General features: G+C 37.4%; 2 protein-coding genes across 5 annotated transcripts in view; one reads left to right on the top strand and one right to left on the bottom strand.

The window, feature by feature from the left end:
* Positions 1 to 19,406, bottom strand: part of LOC117662471 (uncharacterized) — a 77,444-nt gene that overhangs the window by 13,368 nt on the left and 44,670 nt on the right. For all 4 annotated transcript variants that reach the window (XM_087890237.1, XM_087890238.1, XM_087890239.1 and 1 more), the window contains exon 3: positions 2,255 to 2,298. In XM_087890237.1, coding sequence (XP_087746363.1) covers positions 2,255 to 2,298 — 44 coding nt within the window. The remainder of the gene's footprint in view (positions 1 to 2,254; positions 2,299 to 19,406) is intronic.
* Positions 1 to 19,406, top strand: part of MYO10 (myosin X) — a 135,207-nt gene that overhangs the window by 92,037 nt on the left and 23,764 nt on the right. The window contains exons 20-23 of the mRNA XM_034411906.2: positions 10,821 to 10,945; positions 11,033 to 11,147; positions 15,635 to 15,741; positions 19,045 to 19,257. Of these exons, the coding sequence (XP_034267797.2) occupies positions 10,821 to 10,945; positions 11,033 to 11,147; positions 15,635 to 15,741; positions 19,045 to 19,257 (560 nt within the window). The remainder of the gene's footprint in view (positions 1 to 10,820; positions 10,946 to 11,032; positions 11,148 to 15,634; positions 15,742 to 19,044; positions 19,258 to 19,406) is intronic.

The following is a 19,406-nucleotide window of genomic DNA, read 5'->3' as shown; positions in this document are numbered from 1 at the left end:
GAGTTTGAGCCTGTTCCTCCCCATCCAGATTGGGGATATTCTGGGAGGCTGATCCACCCCCAATCAGCTTTTTTCTTATTTTCCTCCTCAAAAACTAAAGTGCATCTTATACTCCGATGCGTCTTATAGTCCGAAAAATACGGTATATTTCAAAGTTGTATGTGTTGAATCAAAGTTGTATCACTTGAATAGTTATAGAAATAAAACTCCAGGCTCTTTACATTTTTTTTTTCATCTGAGCTTTGAGGTTATTATTATTACTTCTTTATCCTTATGAATGTCTTACATTAAGAGTGCAACACCATTAATTCTCCTGTTTCTAGCCAGCTTTTTGATATTATAGTAGCTTTGTAACCTGAAGCATAGTAAGATGGATCGTTTCATTCTGTTCACTTTCTTTGTCAGGCTTATATCACAGAAACATTTGAAAACAACTGTTTGGATTCCATCAGAGCAATAACCACCCCATTTTCATTAGTTTTCCACTGAAACTCATTGGGCAATCACATTGCCATTATTCAGGAATAGAATACACAAAACAACAGAACTAAAGCAAGCATGGTTTATATATGCAGCTAGGGGCCATGGGTTTCTCATTGCTATTCTGCATAAACTCATAAAACCCATAGTAGAATAATTACTCTAATTACACTTAATAAGCTTCTGTTTAAAAGGGAATCCAATTGAAAATTAAAGGTCCTGCTACCAAATGAACAACTAGCAACCCAAATATTTTAGGCAGCTATTCTGTCTTTGGTTTGTTAATGTATTTTTTTTATTTTTTTTTATTTTATTTCAAATTTATATACCGCACCTTCTCCCAAGGGACTCAGGGCGGTGTACAGCCAGATAAAAACATACAATACAAACATTAAAAAACAATTTAAAAATATATATTAATTTGGCCCCAATTTAAAATAACAAACCAATTAAAAATATTTAAAAATATATTAAGCCAGCCCGGCTTGCTGAAAAAAGAAAGTTTTAAGGGCACGGCGGAAGGCACTGAGGTCTTGGATTCTCCTTATCTCTGGGGGCAGCTGATTCCAGAGGGTAGGTGCCCCCACAGAGAAGGCCTTCCCCCTGGGGTCACCAGCCTACATTGTTTGGCTGATGGCACCCCGAGGAGGCCCTCTCGGTGGGAGCGCACAGGTCGGTGGGAGGTCATAGGTAGCAGCAGGCGGTCTCGAAGATAACTAGGTTCTATGCCATGGAGTGCTTTAAAGGTGGTAACCAACACCTTGAAGCGCATCCGGAAGACCACTGGGAGCCAGTGCAGCTCAGTATGATGGGGATGGGGATGGGGGTGAAAAGCAAAACAAACCAGAAATAGTGGGTGAATGCAGGAGACTTACTTACAAATGAGTTTCTGGACACCCCCTCCAATTCTATGAATAAGGCAAGATAATTGTACAATATAAGCTTTGTCTGGAAGCACTGTGATGCTGGTATTGAAGAAGTAAAAAGTAGTCTTTTCTTTTTGGGGGAGTAGTTTTGGTTAAACTAATAACATTAGTTTAACATAAATTTCACACATAATTGCACACATTAACCTACATACCAAATTAAATTTCAAAAAAGATCCCAAATTAAGTCTTAATGTAAAATTATGTACTATTAACATTAATCCAGATGGTTTAAATAGTTTCCCATTGCTGAAAGATGAAACAAGCATAAAATATAGGTCTTTAGTTTGTGTAAAATACAAAGGGAAGTACATCTGTCACTATAATATTAGGACAGAGTTAGCATAGCCATTGTTCACCTACATGATCCGGACCTCCTGGCTACTGTTGTAAACAACAATGCTTCTGCTTTTTTGGTCAATGGAGTTAGGTGAGAAAGGACAGCTGTCTCTTAATTAGAATTTCACAGCATGTCTTCCCCCACCCATGAGCAAATCTCTGACTATCTCCAAACCAGATTTATTTTACTTCAGCGGAAGACCACTGACGGATAACAATGTGGCAAAGAGGAGAGAGGCAGATTGAGAGTCAACCATGAGGGGCTGCAAGCTTTAATTAGGATGACCTTAAGTGAAGTGGCAACAGACTTTTCACAGGTGGAGAGGAGTGGCTGTCAAGGTTTCCAGCTGGGTTCCTGAAGCCCTGCTGTCAGTTGTACAAAGACTTGTCAGTCCTAAAGTTAATCAGAAGTCATCTTCCCCCCCCCCCAATTCCCTCGCTATTATATTGAACGTGGCCTGTTTCCCATTTAGCGGAAAGGCATTCTTAATCTCTTGCTTTTTGTTTACCTTATCAGTGCACTTGTAGAGGATTCCATAGGTACAAATCATGCCTGCAGGTAGAATAAGATAAGATTTTTTTAAATTATTGTTTTATTATAAGTACCTGGTGGCATCCTCATTGCCCATTGTTTATATCCTTCTTTGTTAAGATTTAAAACTCTATAGGAGGAGTGCATGAGTGTCTGTTTTCAATAAAGGGAGCTATACTGCCTTACTCCTCTTAGAAGGTAATTCAGCAGAATTGGTAATTTTCTCTGGCCATTGATAGAATTGCAGCATGCACACCTTGTAAAAAATAAATTAACATGTTCTGTCTTTCTGTTTCTCTCATTCACACGTAAACACACACAAGCAGTACAACAGCACACTGTTTGACCTGCAGTCAAGAGATAAATGGAAATTGTTGTGACTGGGTATTTTATTTGATTTGTAGAATCTAAAATAAAAATCCTAATTTAGCTGAGTGTTCAGTTAACTAGTCTGGCTGGCTTCGTTTTTAAATTTAATTTTAGTCTATAATATTTGAATGAAATGAATTACTTATGGATTATAGATTTTTATTTATTTTTTTGCTCTCTGTAAATGAATTGGGATCATGAATTGTGAAATAACTGGCAGCTACATGAAAATCTCCCTATCCCTTGAAATGCCCTCAGCTCTTAACTGTAATTTTGTGAAGCAGAGGAACTGTATCTGAAGGAAATTACTAAAAACAGAATTGTATAAAAGTCTTTTGATTTACAGATGCTGGTTTCTAATTTTATTGCTTTGGGGTTGATGGTTTTATTATTTTACAAGTGGTTTAATTTGAGGGGTATGGTTTATTCTTATGTTATAATTATTCATAGACACTTTATTGTTAGGATTGTATTCCACCAAGAGTTTTTCAATTCTGATGTGGGGGGGGGAATCAAATAATGAAATAAATAAATAAATAAACTAAAAACATATTTGTTTACATTTTAATCTAACTAATTGGAAATTATGTATATTTGCTTGATAGTTGAAACCTTTTTTGGAAATTTTGAATGAATTCTGGTGGGTAACTATGTAGAATACATAATTTCCTTTTCTTTTTAAAACAGGGCGTTGCATATTTTGAATTTCCTTTGAGGGGAATTTATTTTAAAAATTATGATTATTCTTCTTATGACAAAATAACTAATTTTTTAAAATTCCGGCATATAGAAGGATTTTCTTTTTTATAATCTGTTGAACTTTCTCACTCACTTTCTTTGTCATGTTTTCATGAGCATGAACAATTTTTGTATCTTGGTGTAATGGAATTGGCTACTTTAATTTGAACTATGTGCCATGTGTATTTACATTTATAAAATTAAAGCAAGGCATTTTACTGTATAAAATATGGATATAAAAAAGTTCTTCGAAAAAGTATTTCTTCCACATAGATATAAAATGAATAATAAATACTTTGTTGCAATAGAAATAGATTGTTCCTAGAAATGGGAATGGTTTGTCATCTGCATTTATTGCTTCATTGCTTCATTTTTTAACAAACAGATAGGTAAATATAGCAATTCTGTTTCACAAAATTAGTAACAATCGACCTGAAATCTATACAATTTAGAATAACTGAAAGAAATAATATATCCAATTAGCAGATTATTCTTCATGCTGGCTCATAGATTTTTTTTTTTCATGCCCTTATTTCATCTTATTCTTTTCAGTTTTCTTAGTTTCTTTCGCAATTCATTTATGCTTTTGTTAGATACCCCAAAGCCTAGCTATTCATAACCACCTTCATTGTTCCAGGCAATTTTTTCTAATTTTTATTTTTGGTGACTAGATTGCATACATACCTGGCACATGAGTAGGCTGCATATGATTTTGTATGTTATTTGCACATTAAGTTCCTCTTATAACTTAATTCCTTTTAATAGATTAATCCAGAGAAATTAGTAAAGCATATTTTAAGTATATAGCCTATATAACTTATGAAAGTGAAGAACTATTTGAAGATTTAGGGATACAGTGATAACCAGTGCAATTTCCAGACTTCCTCTGGAATCTTCAAAACTTTCCATTCACTTATCATTTCAATCTGACAAAAGATAGGAATTGCTAAATAGGTAGGGATTAATCATATTGTATTTTATTGAATTAATTAAATTTTAAATATGTTTGATCAGATTTATTTTTCCCCTGAATTGAATTCTTATTGAAAATATGGTCTCATCCCTCAAAGACAGATACAATCATCTGATTTCTCTGTGCTGTGATATACCCATATAGAAGATGAGATTGACCTAAACAAAACACTGTTTAGGAAAATATTATACTGTTGTGGAATAGATTTTGAGAAAATGTGATTAATCAAAATACATCTATTTGGAAACTTAGAAGGGAAGTTTTCCTCTTGGAAATTAATGTTATTGTTGCTACTGAGCATTAGGAAGACTTTGCTTGTCAGAAGATTGTAAAAGGACATCACATGACACTGGGATACTGCAATTGTCATAAATATGAGTCAGTTGCCAATTTTGATCATCTAACTATGAGAATGCCACAACAGTCATGTGAAAAACTATCATAAGTCACTTTTTTCAGTGTTGTTGTAACTTTGAATGGTCACTAAATGAACTAAATGAGGACTACCTGTACATGAGTTGGAAAGTTTAAAATTGGGATGTAGTTAATGCAGTATAAAAGCCATTTAAAGATACAGTCGCATACACAATTATCTGAAACTACCATTCTAAATGTGTGTGTCTGTGTGTGTGTGTGTGTGTGTGTGTGTGAGTGTGTGTACTGTGAGAAAATCGGTTATCCCACTATCATTAGGGCATACTTACTATTGCTTATGGCTATTTAAAAAATTACTTTTGGCTTCAAGCATACAAGTTTAATTTATAGAATAGCGCAGTGTTTAGGATTCAGTTGTCAATTTTTGCTTCAGAGTGCACAGGTCCTATACCTATGAATTTAGCACCTCTAAAGCAACTACATATTTTCCTGGGGTCAAAGAACAGTTATGTGATCCTCATCAAAGTTCTGTCTACTTTAAAAGGTTATAGATAAATGTTGTGTTTGTGCTCCCAGATGCTCCAAAATGTCATTTCAGATTATTTCCAGAACATTGCACAATCCTGTTAGGTTTAACTTCAGAATGAATGATTGTAAAAATTCACAGTCTGATTATTTAGTGATTTAGGCAACCATGGAGATTAAAGAAACTTTGGGCTGCTTCTATTGATCTCTAAACTATGGTTTGAGAAATCACAAGTGAAGGTGGTGGAAAATCTCTTTTCTGTTTAGTGACTCATTCTTTCATGAATGATCTATGAAATCATATATCACCAACAGATTGGGCTGACCCTCTATCTTTCTACTACTCCCCTTTCTCAATCACTCCCCCAGCTAATGGACTGCTATAGTACAAATTATTGCCAAAATTCTGCACAGATTATTGGGCTTGGGCTTGGTTCAGGAACTGTATAAAAGCAATACAGATTACCCCTTACTGAAGGATGGGGAGATGAGTCTGCACAAAGTAATGGACCTAGATTAGAGATGCATACTTTTTGAAACTACTAGCCAATACATAGTGCCAGAGATCATGTAAGTCCTTGTTTTGATGCAAGCCGGATTTATTTATTTCAGAATAATGTACACAATAATAAACACACATATACTAAGTAAAAGCATAATGGAGAAAACGCTATGTAAGCAAAGGGCTCCAAATTATTCAGGCAACTGAACTGAATCATTATGCCATAAAGAAGGGTAAACATTCACACCCACACACATACCAAAGTTGCTGTCAAGTCTGACTTGAAGGAAATCCAAATCCTGTGGACGAGAAATCTTCCTTCTGAGTCTTTTCTAAAAGATGGCACATTGAATTGCAACTTTGTACCACACTACAACTGGCCAAGTACCTGTTGCATTTACTCTCAAGAGTTGTAAGCACTAAGCAGCAGAGAATAAATCGGAAGCAATAGCAAGAGTTACTAAGAGAAACGCTGCAAGGTAAGTTTCATTTGTATTGACCTTGTTTTGTCTCGAACTCAAGGGCATAGTTTTGTTCCAGTGAGATGAATTGGAGCCTGCAACCCTTCTAATACAAATTGCCTTTTGATTTCCAACTTAATTTTAGTTGTGTGTGTGTGAATGATTGGCTCTTGTGCTGCAGACATTGCTTTTTAACAAAATAGTTTCAGGGTTCAGTCCCGTTTTGTGAGATGCACAGGGCTTCATTTCTGCAGCGCGCAGCAGAGGAGTGACTTGCCCTAGTGTCACTCATTTGCATATTTTCCTGTGCAGCCCTCCCAATCAGATCTGAAAGACACACCATACTAATTATCCTTAGAAAGGGAGGGGTTGTCATGGCAACTGAGCACTTTTTAAAGCACTAGGAATAGTGTTCATTATTGTTCAGTGTCTTTAGCAGTGCAGGGAAAAGGTCCGGGTGGCAGTTACTTTCCATATGAATTTTGCCTCTGAGAAATATGAATCTGCAGTGCACCCACAACCCCTATGAGTTGGTGAGTGATATCTTATTTATTTGGTGTTGCAAGATTTCAGTTCTTTCTTGTGTTTTGAGAAACTGGGCATAGAAAAGTATTTGCACAGGGTGCAAACTTGCAGCAGAGAAAAAGCTTACCATACTATATTTCTTCTGTGCTAACTCTACTCTAAGATCTTTCATATTGTAGATGAGATTTTGATATTTATTGTGCTTTGTTTCCAGGCAGAAGGTTAATACTTTGTTGCCTGAATATAAAATATTGGCATATACTTCTGTCTACTAATAAGAATACTAAATACAGATTTCTTATTTTTTTTATTCTTTATCTTCACTAATGCAGTGAAATGCAATCCAGATTTCCCAAATAGTGGACTGTTTAAATTATTTTAGGGGAGAAAAAAGGGGAAATAGTATTACAATTTTTTTTAAAAAAATACAACTTACAAAAGTACTTGCAATTTTCTGTTTCCTAACATAACTCTCTCTCTCCCCCCCCTCTAAATATATATAGATATATAGAGATATATAGAGATATATAGATAAATAGATAATTTATATACATTTGCACACATTTCATGGCGCTATAAAACATTTTATACACTTCATGGGTATTCCAAATGTGTTGCTTTGACATGATTTTAAATAAATAAAAATAGAATCTATTTCAGAAAGGAGTGATAAGAAATATCTTAATGAACTTAGATATTTGACTGTTTACAGTAGATTGATCAAGATGCTTTAAAAGTGCTGTGAAAAGTTGCTGTTTTTAGTGCTCATCATCACTTGTGCATTGCGACTTTGTACTTAAACTTGGGAATGAAGACAGTACTGTACTCTAATCGTACAAATTTTAGCTTTTTTCTTCAAGTGTAATAAAAGTGGAATGTTGCATTTGAAGTATTTCAATTCTCTTTTATGAATTTCTGCCCATGTCTACAAAATATTTTTAACCAATCTAAAAACAATTTTCACAAGGGTAGCATCAAATTCTTTGGTGTTTATTGTAAATAACGTATTCATGATTTCCAAGCTATAGTATTAATGGGGCTTTTATTAGTAGTACTAAAAGTAAAACAGCAAATACTTTTTCTTCAATGCTTGCTCACAAAATTATTAGGAATATTTATGGTAACTTGTTGCTTAATTTTACAATTCTTGATACAAATTTCTTTTGGAATAATTGGCTAAGGTGTGTAAAATACATAGCACAATCTTTTAAAATAGGAAAAGAATGGAGAGCATTTCTGTATGGATGACACAATTCTTATTAAGTCTTAAAGGAATTATGCCCATATTTGTGCCAGTGGCATCTGATTTGCAAATAGGATTTGATTACCTCTTGGGAATGCAGATTAAGGCACTTTATTATTCCTTAGAGATGCCATGAAATTGTATCCTTGCCAAGGCTCCGTTTTACTCTATCATTACTGTCAAGCATTTGGAATTGCTAAATAGCAATGAAGGCTAGTGAGTTGGGATTGCTCATTGGATTAAGCAGGACGTCTGGATTAGACAGAGAAAAAGACTCAAAAAGTAGATTTTAGCTCTGCAATTGGCTCTTTGGTTTATTGTTTTTGGAAGCCAAGATTATTACATTCTCTTAATTAAACTTCTGGGTCTAGCAATATCTTAGTAAATATGTAGTTCATTTACTAAAGCCATGGTCCCCAAATCCCATATATTAAATATTTGTATATAAGGCGAGGATTAAACATTCAGAAGAAAACTCTGTAAGTGAAAAAGTAGCACTCCTCTTCTTAAGTACTGATAGCATTTAATAGAAAGCACATCATTTTACGCATTTATATTTAATGTACAGGGAGCCAAAAATTTCACAATTTTTTTGGAATGTCTGTAGGTTAGCAGATTTAGAATTAAATCTAGAATTTAGAATTTATCCTCCCTAAAAAACCAAGGATGGTGATACCATACTTCTCATTTTGTTGAGATTACAAAGAAACATAAAAAAAGCTATAATAAATTATTTAAGCCAGCATTTTGTTTCTGCAGAATATTATGGGGAATCCATGAATGGAACATTACATACATTGTCACCTTATTCATGTTCACTAACAACTAATATACTGTAGATAAGCATTCTGATAATATGATTTGTGTTCTGATAATGATGGATAAATGTATCTAATCTATATACTACTAAAACTCTGATGACTCTTTATTTGTAATCTTCAAGTGTGCAAAAAGTACATCATAGGCAACAATTTTTGAACCAAGATACCTCAAATGGTCTAACTTACAGAATGCATCCAAAATCCAGGACTCATGACTCCCGTGAGTTTGAAATTTAGTGGCCATTTCAGTGCTACTGCAGTGCTGTTCAGAGGTTCAGTAAATTGGTCCTGCCCTGCCTTTTCTTTAGCTGCTGGAAATCAGTAGACTGGTTCCAACCTAGCCCTCCAGAGTCCTGTTCCTACCATTGGCCACTGGAAATCAGGTAGACCAGCCCTGCCATCAGTTGCTGGAGGGTGGTCACTCAAGCTGGCAGGAAGTCACAAAGTGTTCCTATTCCATTGCTTCTTTGCCCTTAATCAATCTATTCCTCTATTTAAGTAAGGAAATATCTCTGAAATGACGACCCAACAGGTCATGGGTTGACTACTTTGCTTTTAAAGCTGCTCAAGATACTGGCCATCCCTATATCAAACTGCAGATTCCCGATTTAACTATATGATGTGTACTTCTTTATGTTCTAAATTTCCCTCCATTCACTTTCCTTGGTTGATCATCCCTAGTTCAGTATTATGAGCAAGGAAGAAAACCTTCTCCTTTTGGCACATCAAGTATAATACAAGTAGTCCCCAACTTTACATCCATTCGCTCAACAATTATTATACTTGCATTGGAAAAAAAAGATGTTCAACTGATCCATGGATTTCCAATGGTCACAGCATCCCCATGGCCATGTGGTCACATTTCAGATACTCATCTTATAGTTATGACATTGCCGCAAGCTGTGGTGCATGGTCACCATTTGCAACCTTCCCTTGTCATTTTCCCGCAAGCAAAATCAAAAGGAACCCATTAGGAAAGATTGCAAGTTTCTCCAGTATATTGTTCCTGCTACTTTTTCTCCAGGGAAGGCCCCTGGATCTCATACTCCAGAACACCTGCCACACTCTGTAGAGTCTGCTCACCTGCAGTATTCCTCTCACACCCCTCAGCAATCTGTCTGCACTCCCCAGCACCCATCTAAAGTTCTCACCAGCTTGCCAGTACCCCTTACTGGTCCTCTCATGGCCTTGCCTCTCCCCCCCCTTAAAGTTTCTGCCAGCCTGTCTGAGGCCTCCGTCCACTCTACTGCAGCCCCCACGACCCCACCTGCATTCCATAATATATGTCTGAAGAAAACCCCACCATCTCATGCTCCTTATTTGGGAGTCCACCCCTTTTCGCTAAATGATCTCCATAGTATGGCTTTTACGATGGCAACCGGGACCCTCAGGATTTGCCAGCACTAAGCAATGGGATCATATGACTTTGTGCTTTATTATCACTTTTCCTAGCCCCAACTGCCTTTGTAACCTATATTCTTGCTTCCTCATGCTCATTTTTAAAGATTTCAAAGTTGTAACTTCTCATACAACTTTTGTTGTGACTCCTTCATTATTTCTGAACATAATCAGTTTTATACATGCAAGTTCTTCACATAGAATATGTACAGAGAGATACAAAGGAAGTGAGAGAGGGCGTGAGAATGAATTTGGGCATTTGTAGCCCAGAATAAATTATAAAAAGATAATCAGTCTTAAGTAGAAAGGGCTTACATGAGCAGATTGATATTTGTACCACCAAACATCTCTTTGGTATCTCCTCTTTATTAACCCATGCACTGGTTTCAGAAAGTTTTCCCAATCCACCGGAAAGGGCTTGAAAAGAATGGAGGATGTTGTTTTACCCACTGAATTACTCCATTAATTGAAATTAATATTTAAAAATAATGCATTGTACTAATGCATTTCATATGTTTAGTGTCACTCATTCTTTGACATACCCTGAATCTCTTGTTTACAGATTCACAAATTTTATAGCTAATGAAATGCACCTGATTATGTTACATTTTAGATGCCTGACCAGTTTGATCAGAATGTGGTTTTGAACCAGTTGTGCTACTCCGGTATGCTCGAAACAGTTCGGATACGAAGAGCAGGTTTCCCTGTGCGGAGGCCATTTCACGATTTTCACAAAAGGTAGCAATCTGTTTTGTTTAAGAGCAGATAAAGAAAGGAAAATGAAATAAAGCAATTAAAAATAATATCATTGGTTTGTTTCTACAGATACAAAGTCCTGATGAGAAATTTGACTCTCCCTGAGGATTTAAAAGGAAAGTGTACTGCCCTCCTCCATCTATATGATAGCACAACTACTGAATGGCAACTTGGAAAATCTAAGGTAAAATAAAAAATAAATAGAAATGCAAAGCCAGAATAATGATTAAAGCATCTTCTGTATTAATACACAGTGAGAGCTGGGCATTGCCTAAGTTCCAAAGCTAGACAGTTTGTAGCGATTGGTGCCCAGTTATCAAATAACTTCAGCTAACTATAGTAAACTATTTAATTTCTGTGCTACCCTGTGCAGCATAAATACAGGATAGATTTGCTAAGAACAGCTGAAATGAAATGTAATTCTCTAAAAAAAATGTCCTAGCTAATTGAGTATGAATGAAAAAACAATTGATTTAACAGACCTCTGGCAAAATCAGAACAATGGCAACTAAAATATTTGTACAATGAGCAGGCTGGGCATAGCATAAATTCCTGCTCTTTTAACTCTTCGGGTAGGCAGTAGCTGAGTTCAGTCAGTGGGTTCAGTCATGATCTAACATTGCTGAGAATTTTTTGATTGTGATTTTTGCATCTAAGGCAAAGAAACTAACCCAGTCCGTAATTGAAATAAGCATTCATCCAAAATGCAGAGAACGTTTCTTTATTTTCTTCCTAGGCCCAGGTCACCCTGTATATCTTCCCCATGTTGAATCAACCCTTAACCCTGTATACTTGAACTACTCTCTCCCTCATTCATCCTCCAGGCTCTTTGGACCCAATCCAGTTCCACCTAAAGAAAGTCATCTTCTGTCTTCTCCACTCTCATCCATACACTTTGTCTCTTGTCCATTAACAGCAGTGCAATCTTTCTTTTCCATTGCAGTTGTTGTTCTTCATGTGACTGGGAGTGTTTTAATCCATCCACAATTTTAGCCCATTTTCTCTTCATTTTCTTGAATATCTCTAGCCCTGATGAGCCCTAGAGAATTCAAGAGAATAAGCATGGCAGGTAGCTGGAAGCAGCAGTTCACTTTAAATCACTTCCATTATTTAACATTTCAAATAAATACCGTATTTCCCTGAAAATAAGACCCTGTCTTATTTTATTTTTTTTGAACCCTGAAATAAGCGCTTGGCCTTATTGCCATGCGCTCAAAAGCCCGATTGGTCTTATTATTAGGGGATGTCTTATTTTGGGGAAAACAGGGTAGATATGCAAGTACATATTTCTTTAGTCATGGGTATCAGCAGAACACACATTGCAGGTATGGTAGAGATGTTTGCCACAAGAGTTGTGCATGTAGGCTCCACATTATTTAATCTTAAATTATATATGAAGGTATATTATATGTGGCTGCAGAATATGCACAATCTCAATTGCAAAGCATTAATGCTTCCACTCCCAGTTGTTTAATATGAATTGTGGCCTAAATAAGCTTTTCATATTTAAGTATGTAAGTATATCTGCACAACCAATATATTTCTTTTGCATTCATAAGTCTTCATCTCTGCAATAATTTTCTTGCAGTTCCTTAGCTTCCATATCCTATGTAGTATTTGTGATTTTTTTCCCCCAGCATAAGTTAATGTGAAATTATTAATGACTTCTAGACATATAGTCAACTTTTCTTACTGAAACATTCTGCTCATTAACAAGTAGCTATGTGCATGAGAGCTCTTCCGTTGTAATAAACAGAACTTTTATTTAAACATTTATTTAGCTAGCTAGTTAACTATGGTCCCAGGGGAAGAGAGATCGGAAACTCTTTCCAATTCCTAGATCTAATTCCCCAGTCTCATTTTAAGAACCAAGCAACTAGACTACTTGACACTCTGGGCTTAGATTGTTGCTTTTTAAATACCAAGTCTGTAATAAAGCCAACCTCATTTACAATTTAATAATGGATGCGGGGACAGACCTGAGATATTTGACCAAGATTTGCCTGAATGAAGATAGTGGTGATGTCACTTATATGGAGATCTGTCCAATCAGATTTCATCTTTTGCATTGGTCGCAACCCAGAGCAAGGAAGTGGTGTAACAATTATGTACTCAGCAACCCTAGCTATTGTAAGAACTGCTGTTCCTTTGTTGGCCAAACATGAGGCCTGCACACATGATGCTAAGCAAAGGGACAACCTGGGATGCCATCCAGCTGCATGGTGCATACCTCATTAAGCTAGTTGATTCTATTGTGGAGGTCCTTGTGGATTCACCCAGACAGTTAATACTAGGTCATTTCAACCTCCCTTCTTTGGACTTTTAGAAGGCTTAGGAGTTTATGGTTGCAAAGACAACCATGGGCTGGACCCAGGAGATCATTAGCCCAATGTCCCAGGAGATCATCAGCCCATAGTTTGCTGCATCTTAGATGGTATTCACATCAAAGAAGATGCTTCTGGAGGGATTTTCTATCAATTTACTATCATGAACAGATGAATTTTTGTAATGAGGGCTCACTGTGGTGGCCAACCTTAGAAATTTGGAGGGACCATTAAGATGGTCTGTCTCAGAATCTGATGAATGCAGAAGGTTTTAGACGGAGTTTGGGCAGTTCCCAAATGACTAAAGGCACATTGTATTAGATGTTTTATTGACCATTGTAATATAGAAGCAACTAGGACATTTAACAAAATCACTCCTGAATGGTCTCTTGCTGTTCGGTGATCTGTGCAGCTCCTTGGTTAACTAGTGAGCCCATGAATTAAACCATAGAAAAGATCCCTGAAGTGATGCTGGTGGGGAAAAAATGAGCATGACCAAACATAAGAAAGAGTCCCAAATTCAATTTATTCTATGGGATTATGATCAGCAAAGTATAATAACTTCCCTTTTCTCATTGTTTCCACAAAATGCTGGCCAACTACACTATTTAAAGTGTACGGGACTCTTTTGGGGAAGGATGAAGTAAAAAAATCTATTATAATTTTCAATTATCTGGCTTAGCATTTCTTTGATAAAATTGTTTGCATCCATCTCATATTTCAAGCAAGATGGCAGAATCTATTGAGACGAGAGAAGTGATGTCTTGAGGTATTATTTGGAAAACCTTTGAGCCCTTGGACCTCAAGGAAATGGACAACATCACTGCAATATCAGTTCTGCCACTTTATCAACTGGACCCACCTTACCTGGTTAAACAGCCAAATGTGGGATTGGGAGTTGGATCTGGGCTGTAATCAAACCCCTTTGAGAACAGGGAAGCTAACAGTGTTCCTTAAAGAGGCACTGGTTTATCTACTTATCAAGAGACCATCCATCCATCCATCTATTCATCCATCCATCTATCTATCTATTCTAAGGGAGCGAGGGGCCAGTGGTCATGTGAGGGTTAATGACCAGACCCCGGCAGATCGAGTCAGACAGTTAAGAAGCTCCTCCTCCTCCTGCTGCTTCCCAGCTTTCTGACTCGATCTGCTCGGGATCAGAGCATCTATCTAATCTATCTAATCTGTAACTACCCTTTTCACAGTAAGTTAGACTTTTTCTGACCAAGAAGCAAAGGGTATTATGGAGAGGGAGAATTTGACCCCCTGAACATTTTGTTATAGAATGCCTCAGGGTCCATTCCTCTTCCCTATCCTGTTCAAGATCATTTGCCAGTTTAGGGTGAAATATTCATATTCTGTTGATATCAAAATATATTTCCCTCCCCAGTCCCTTAGGAAATGCAGTGAAAATTATATCCTGGTTTCCAGAGGCTATCAAGGTTTGGATGGGAAACTCCATCCAAACAAGATGCAGTGGCTGTTGATTCAGAGGCTGGTTGATTCCAGAACTGTGCCATTTTTGACCTTTGGTGGGGTGTACTTTCCTGGAAAGAGCAGATTTGCAATCTGGGATTCTTCTAGGCTCATGGTTCCTGCTTAAAAAGCCAGGAGGCTTTTGCACAGCTTGGGTTGGTGTGTCACTTGTGACCTTACCTAGAACAGGATGCACTGAAGATTATCACTAATGCCCATTGCATCTCTTCGTTAGTTTACTATAACTTGTTGCTGCCCTTGAAGACAGCCCAAAAACTTCACTGGCAGATATTTAGTGGTTGGTCTTTGTAATGCCATATTATATCTTTCTGCACTATCAGTAGGTTTTTCAAAGCACAATTGAAGGTACTGATTGCTATGCATAAAGCCTGAAGAGCTCAAGGTCTGGGTGTCTTAGATACTGTTTTTCCTCAATAGTTTTTGCCCATCTATCCAAGCAACTAGGGTGTGCCTGTTAAGTGTTGCCACCTACTAGGAAGGACTGAGTGTGGCGACCAGTGGTGAGCATTTTCTGTAGCAGCCATCATCCTCTGGAACATCTTTCTACTGAAACACATTTAGTTCTTACCTCAGAGCTTCTGGAATGTGGTGAAATTGTTACTGTTTTTTGGAGGCTTGACCTATTGTGGCACCACTTCTTATTAGTACTATTAGTTAATCAACTTTAATTTTCAATTTGTATCTTGTTTTTAACTTCTGTAAACTCCTAATATCCAGCTAATTTCAGGGAGATTAGATAAATGTTATAAATAAATAAATAACACTTTACTTTTTTTCCCCAGACATTGAAATTTATTTATAATTTAATAAATACAAATTAATTAAAATACGTTTGACGTATGTTCAGGTATTTCTACGTGAATCTTTGGAACAAATGTTAGAAAAACAGCGAGAAATAGAGGTTGGCAAAGCAGCCATGATCATCAGAGCACATGTCTTAGGCTACATGGCACGGTAAGAAATTAGGAGTTGTGTATTATTATTGAGTTGAACTCAAAAACATTTAAGTTAGTATAAACTCTGCAGATTGCAAGTTTGAATTCCTGAGGCACAAGATTAAAGCAATATTTGATTTTTATTTTTTTGGGTCAATATTTACTTGAACATTTTTTTTGGGGGGGGGAATAAAATAGATACTGAAATCAGGAACAGGTATTATGCTGTGTCAGTATTTGCTGCATTAAATTTTAACTCATATTATCAGATACATTGCATTGTTTTAATGTATTTTTACAATAATTAATGATTATCAATTTTTGTTAAATAACTAATTAATTAGTTGGGTTAATTAATTGTATTATTACATTTAAATTGTACAGAATCAATTTACAGATTTTTTTTTTAAAATTTGATTTATATGCCGCCCTTCTCCGGAGACTCAGGGCGGCTTACAGTGCGTTAAGCAATAGCCTTCATACTTTTGTATATTTTATACAAAGTCAGCTTATTGCCCCCACAAACTGGGTCCTCAGATCTTTAACCTATGTCAAAAATAACAAAAGTAAAAATTAGGCTATTTAGCAATAAGAACATCAAGTTCACAGAGCACACAAGGTCATTTACATTACATTGAAAATTTAAAGAAGCATAGTAGTAAAACTTGAAATATGCTTCCAATGGAACTTTTTTCTTTATTTTAGAATGTAATTTTAAATTATATTTCATACAGAATCTAAGGCCACAGTATATTAAGTAATATTTCTTATAAAATAATCCCTGCAAAAACAGAACATTTTGTGTCCTACCTGGAACTGATATTTTTTGTCTGTCATCATGTAAAATTGCATTCCCAAATCAGGCACTTTCCAAATTATAGCTTTTAGAATTTGCAAGATAGTTGTAATCCTTCAGGTTGTATTCCAACATGAAAGGATTAGACCATTTTCTAGAGAACCTGGAGGTGGTTCTGAGTGCCATCATCTGATTATAAGCATGTAATTGTGAATTATAAACCATTTATTTGGCTGTAATTCCAATGTATTCTGTTTGGAAAAAGGAGATTTGGAATGCTGGTTTTTTTATTATTATTATCTTTACTATGGTAGTAGAGAGAAAAAATGATCCAGTAGATGAAGTTATTTTTTTAATTAGCAAAGGATGGTAGGACTTCTTCTTGTGCCATATCCATCATCAGATGTTGGCGGTCATGTTGGCGATCCTATTTTTATTTATTTATTTATTTATTTTATTTTATTTTTTCAAATTTCTATACCGCCCTTCTCCTTTTGGACTCAGGGCGGTGAACAGCCAAGTAAAACACTTTATATACAAAAGTTAAAATAGATTTAAAATAATTAAATAATTTGGCCCATAATTAAAACATTTCAATTTAAAACCAATTTCAAATTTTAAAAACCCCATCATAAAATCAGGACAGCCCAGCTAACTGAAAGAGGTAGGTTTTAAGGGCCCGACGAAAAGTCCGGAGATCTGGGATCACTCGTATCTCTGGGGGTAGATTGTTCCAGAGGGTAGGTGCCACCACAGAGAAGGCTCTCCCCCTGGGGGTTGCCAGCCAACATTGTCTGGCCGACGGCACCCTGAGGAGGCCCTCTCTGTGGGAGCGAACTGGCCGGTGGGAGGCAATTGGTGGCAGAAGATGGTCCCGTAAGTACCCCGGCCCTAAGCCATGGAGCACTTTAAAGGTGATCACCAACACCTTGAAGCGCACCCGGAAGTCCACCGGAAGCCAATGCAGCTCGCGCAGGAGAGGAGTCACATGGGAGCGCCCCGTCGCTCCCATAATCCCCCGCGTGGCCGCATTCTGCACCAGTTGGAGCCTCCGGGTGCGCCCCAAGGGGAGCCCCATGTAGAGAGCGTTACAATAGTCCAGACAAGAAGTGACAAGTGCTTGAGTGACTGTGCGTAGGGAGTCCCGATCCAGAAAAGGGCGCAACTGGCGTATCAGGCAAACCTGATAGAAAGCCCCCCTGGCCACGGCCGTCATATACTCTTCTAAAGACAGCCGTGCATCCAGGAGGACGCCCAAGTTGCGGTCCCGTTCCGTGGGGGCCAATGATTCGCCCCCAATAACCAGCGATGGCGTCAGCTGGCTATACCGGGATGCCGGCAGCCACAGCCACTCGGTCTTGGAAGGGTTGAGTCGAAGCCTGTTTCTCCCCATCCAGACCCGCACGGCCTCCAGGCACTGGGACATCACTTCCAAGGCATCGTTGGGATGGTCTGGGGTGGAAATGTACAGCTGAGTATCATCAGCGTACTGATGGAAGTCCACCCCAAAACTACGGATGATCTCACCCAGCGGCTTCACATAAATGTTGAACAGAAGGGGCGAGAGGACTGACCCTTGTGGCACCCCACAAACAAGGCGCCTCGGGGTCGACCGCTGCTCCCCTGTCAACACAGATTGCGACCGGTCGGAGAGATAGGAGGAGAACCACTGCAAAACGGTGCCCCCCACTCCCAATCCCTCCAGCCGGCGCAACATGATACCATGGTCGATGGTATCAAAAGCCGCTGAGAGATCTAACAGGACCAGGATAGAGGAATAACCCCTACTCCGAGTCCTCCAGAGATCATCCACCAATCATTTATCAACAGCCGCACGAAAAAGTGCTGCTGAGTTTTGCCAAACCAGTCCCTTAGATTTTGAAGTCATGATGTTCTTCTTCTGCCTGGACCTCATTTGCCTTCAATCTTTCCCTGGAGGATTAAGTGAAGTATTTTTCCGGGTGTTGCATCACATATCCAAAATATTCTAACATTCACTTTTTTATGAGTAGGTGGTTGAATTATGTTTGATTTGTTTATCTAATGTTAGTTATTATGTACTGAAGTCTGAAGAGGTGATTTAATCTGTTTCTTCCCTGCATAGATCAATAGATAGTAGTCCAATAGCTGCTTAAACAATGAGGTCATTCCTTTTATGTGCATATTACTTCTATCTATATATATTGAATGATATGTCCTTTATAAGAGCAGAAAATGCTTTTCTTAAGGACAAATAAAGTTTGATCAATGTTGATACACACATAGATAGACCACAAATAAAAGCTATTAGGGCAAGATTAGGAAAATGTGTTTGTTCAGTCAAGATGCATTGTTCCCTTTTGTAATGGCTCTAGTCTTCCCAGGGGACCAGAAATGTGAAGCACAAGGAAAGAATGTTTATGGGAGCTGAGTCCACAGACTTCTTTTACTATCTGGAATCTTTAATTTGTGGCACGGGTAGTGATTGCTCAAACAGTTGTTCCATTATGTCTTCTTCACATGAGTTGTCTCTGCATCTCATTTCAGAAAACACTACAAAAAAGTCCTTTACTACATAGTTATCATACAGAAAAATTATAGAGCTTTTTACTTAAGGAGGAGATACCTATTGCTGAAGAAAGCAGCCATCACCTTCCAGAAGCAGATGCGAGGTCTGATTGCCCGCCGTATTTATAGGCAGCTGTTGGAGGAGAAGAAACAGCAAGAGGAAGAAAAAAGGCAAAGGGAAGAGGAGGAAAGGTATTGAATATGTACTTGATTTAATATATCTGGTAAGCAATTTATATTAAACAGAGTTTTTAGAACAGTTTATGGAAGTTATTGACAAGCCTTCAGAAGCCATGTCTTGGTTAATGATTCCTTTCGTTTGCTTTGATGCCTTTTCACCC

The sequence above is a fragment of the Pantherophis guttatus genome, chromosome 3, assembly GCF_059756535.1.
Source record: "Pantherophis guttatus breed Tessera chromosome 3, ASM5975653v1, whole genome shotgun sequence".
NCBI lineage: Eukaryota > Metazoa > Chordata > Lepidosauria > Squamata > Colubridae > Pantherophis > Pantherophis guttatus.
This window is presented reverse-complemented; position numbering and strand designations above follow the sequence as displayed.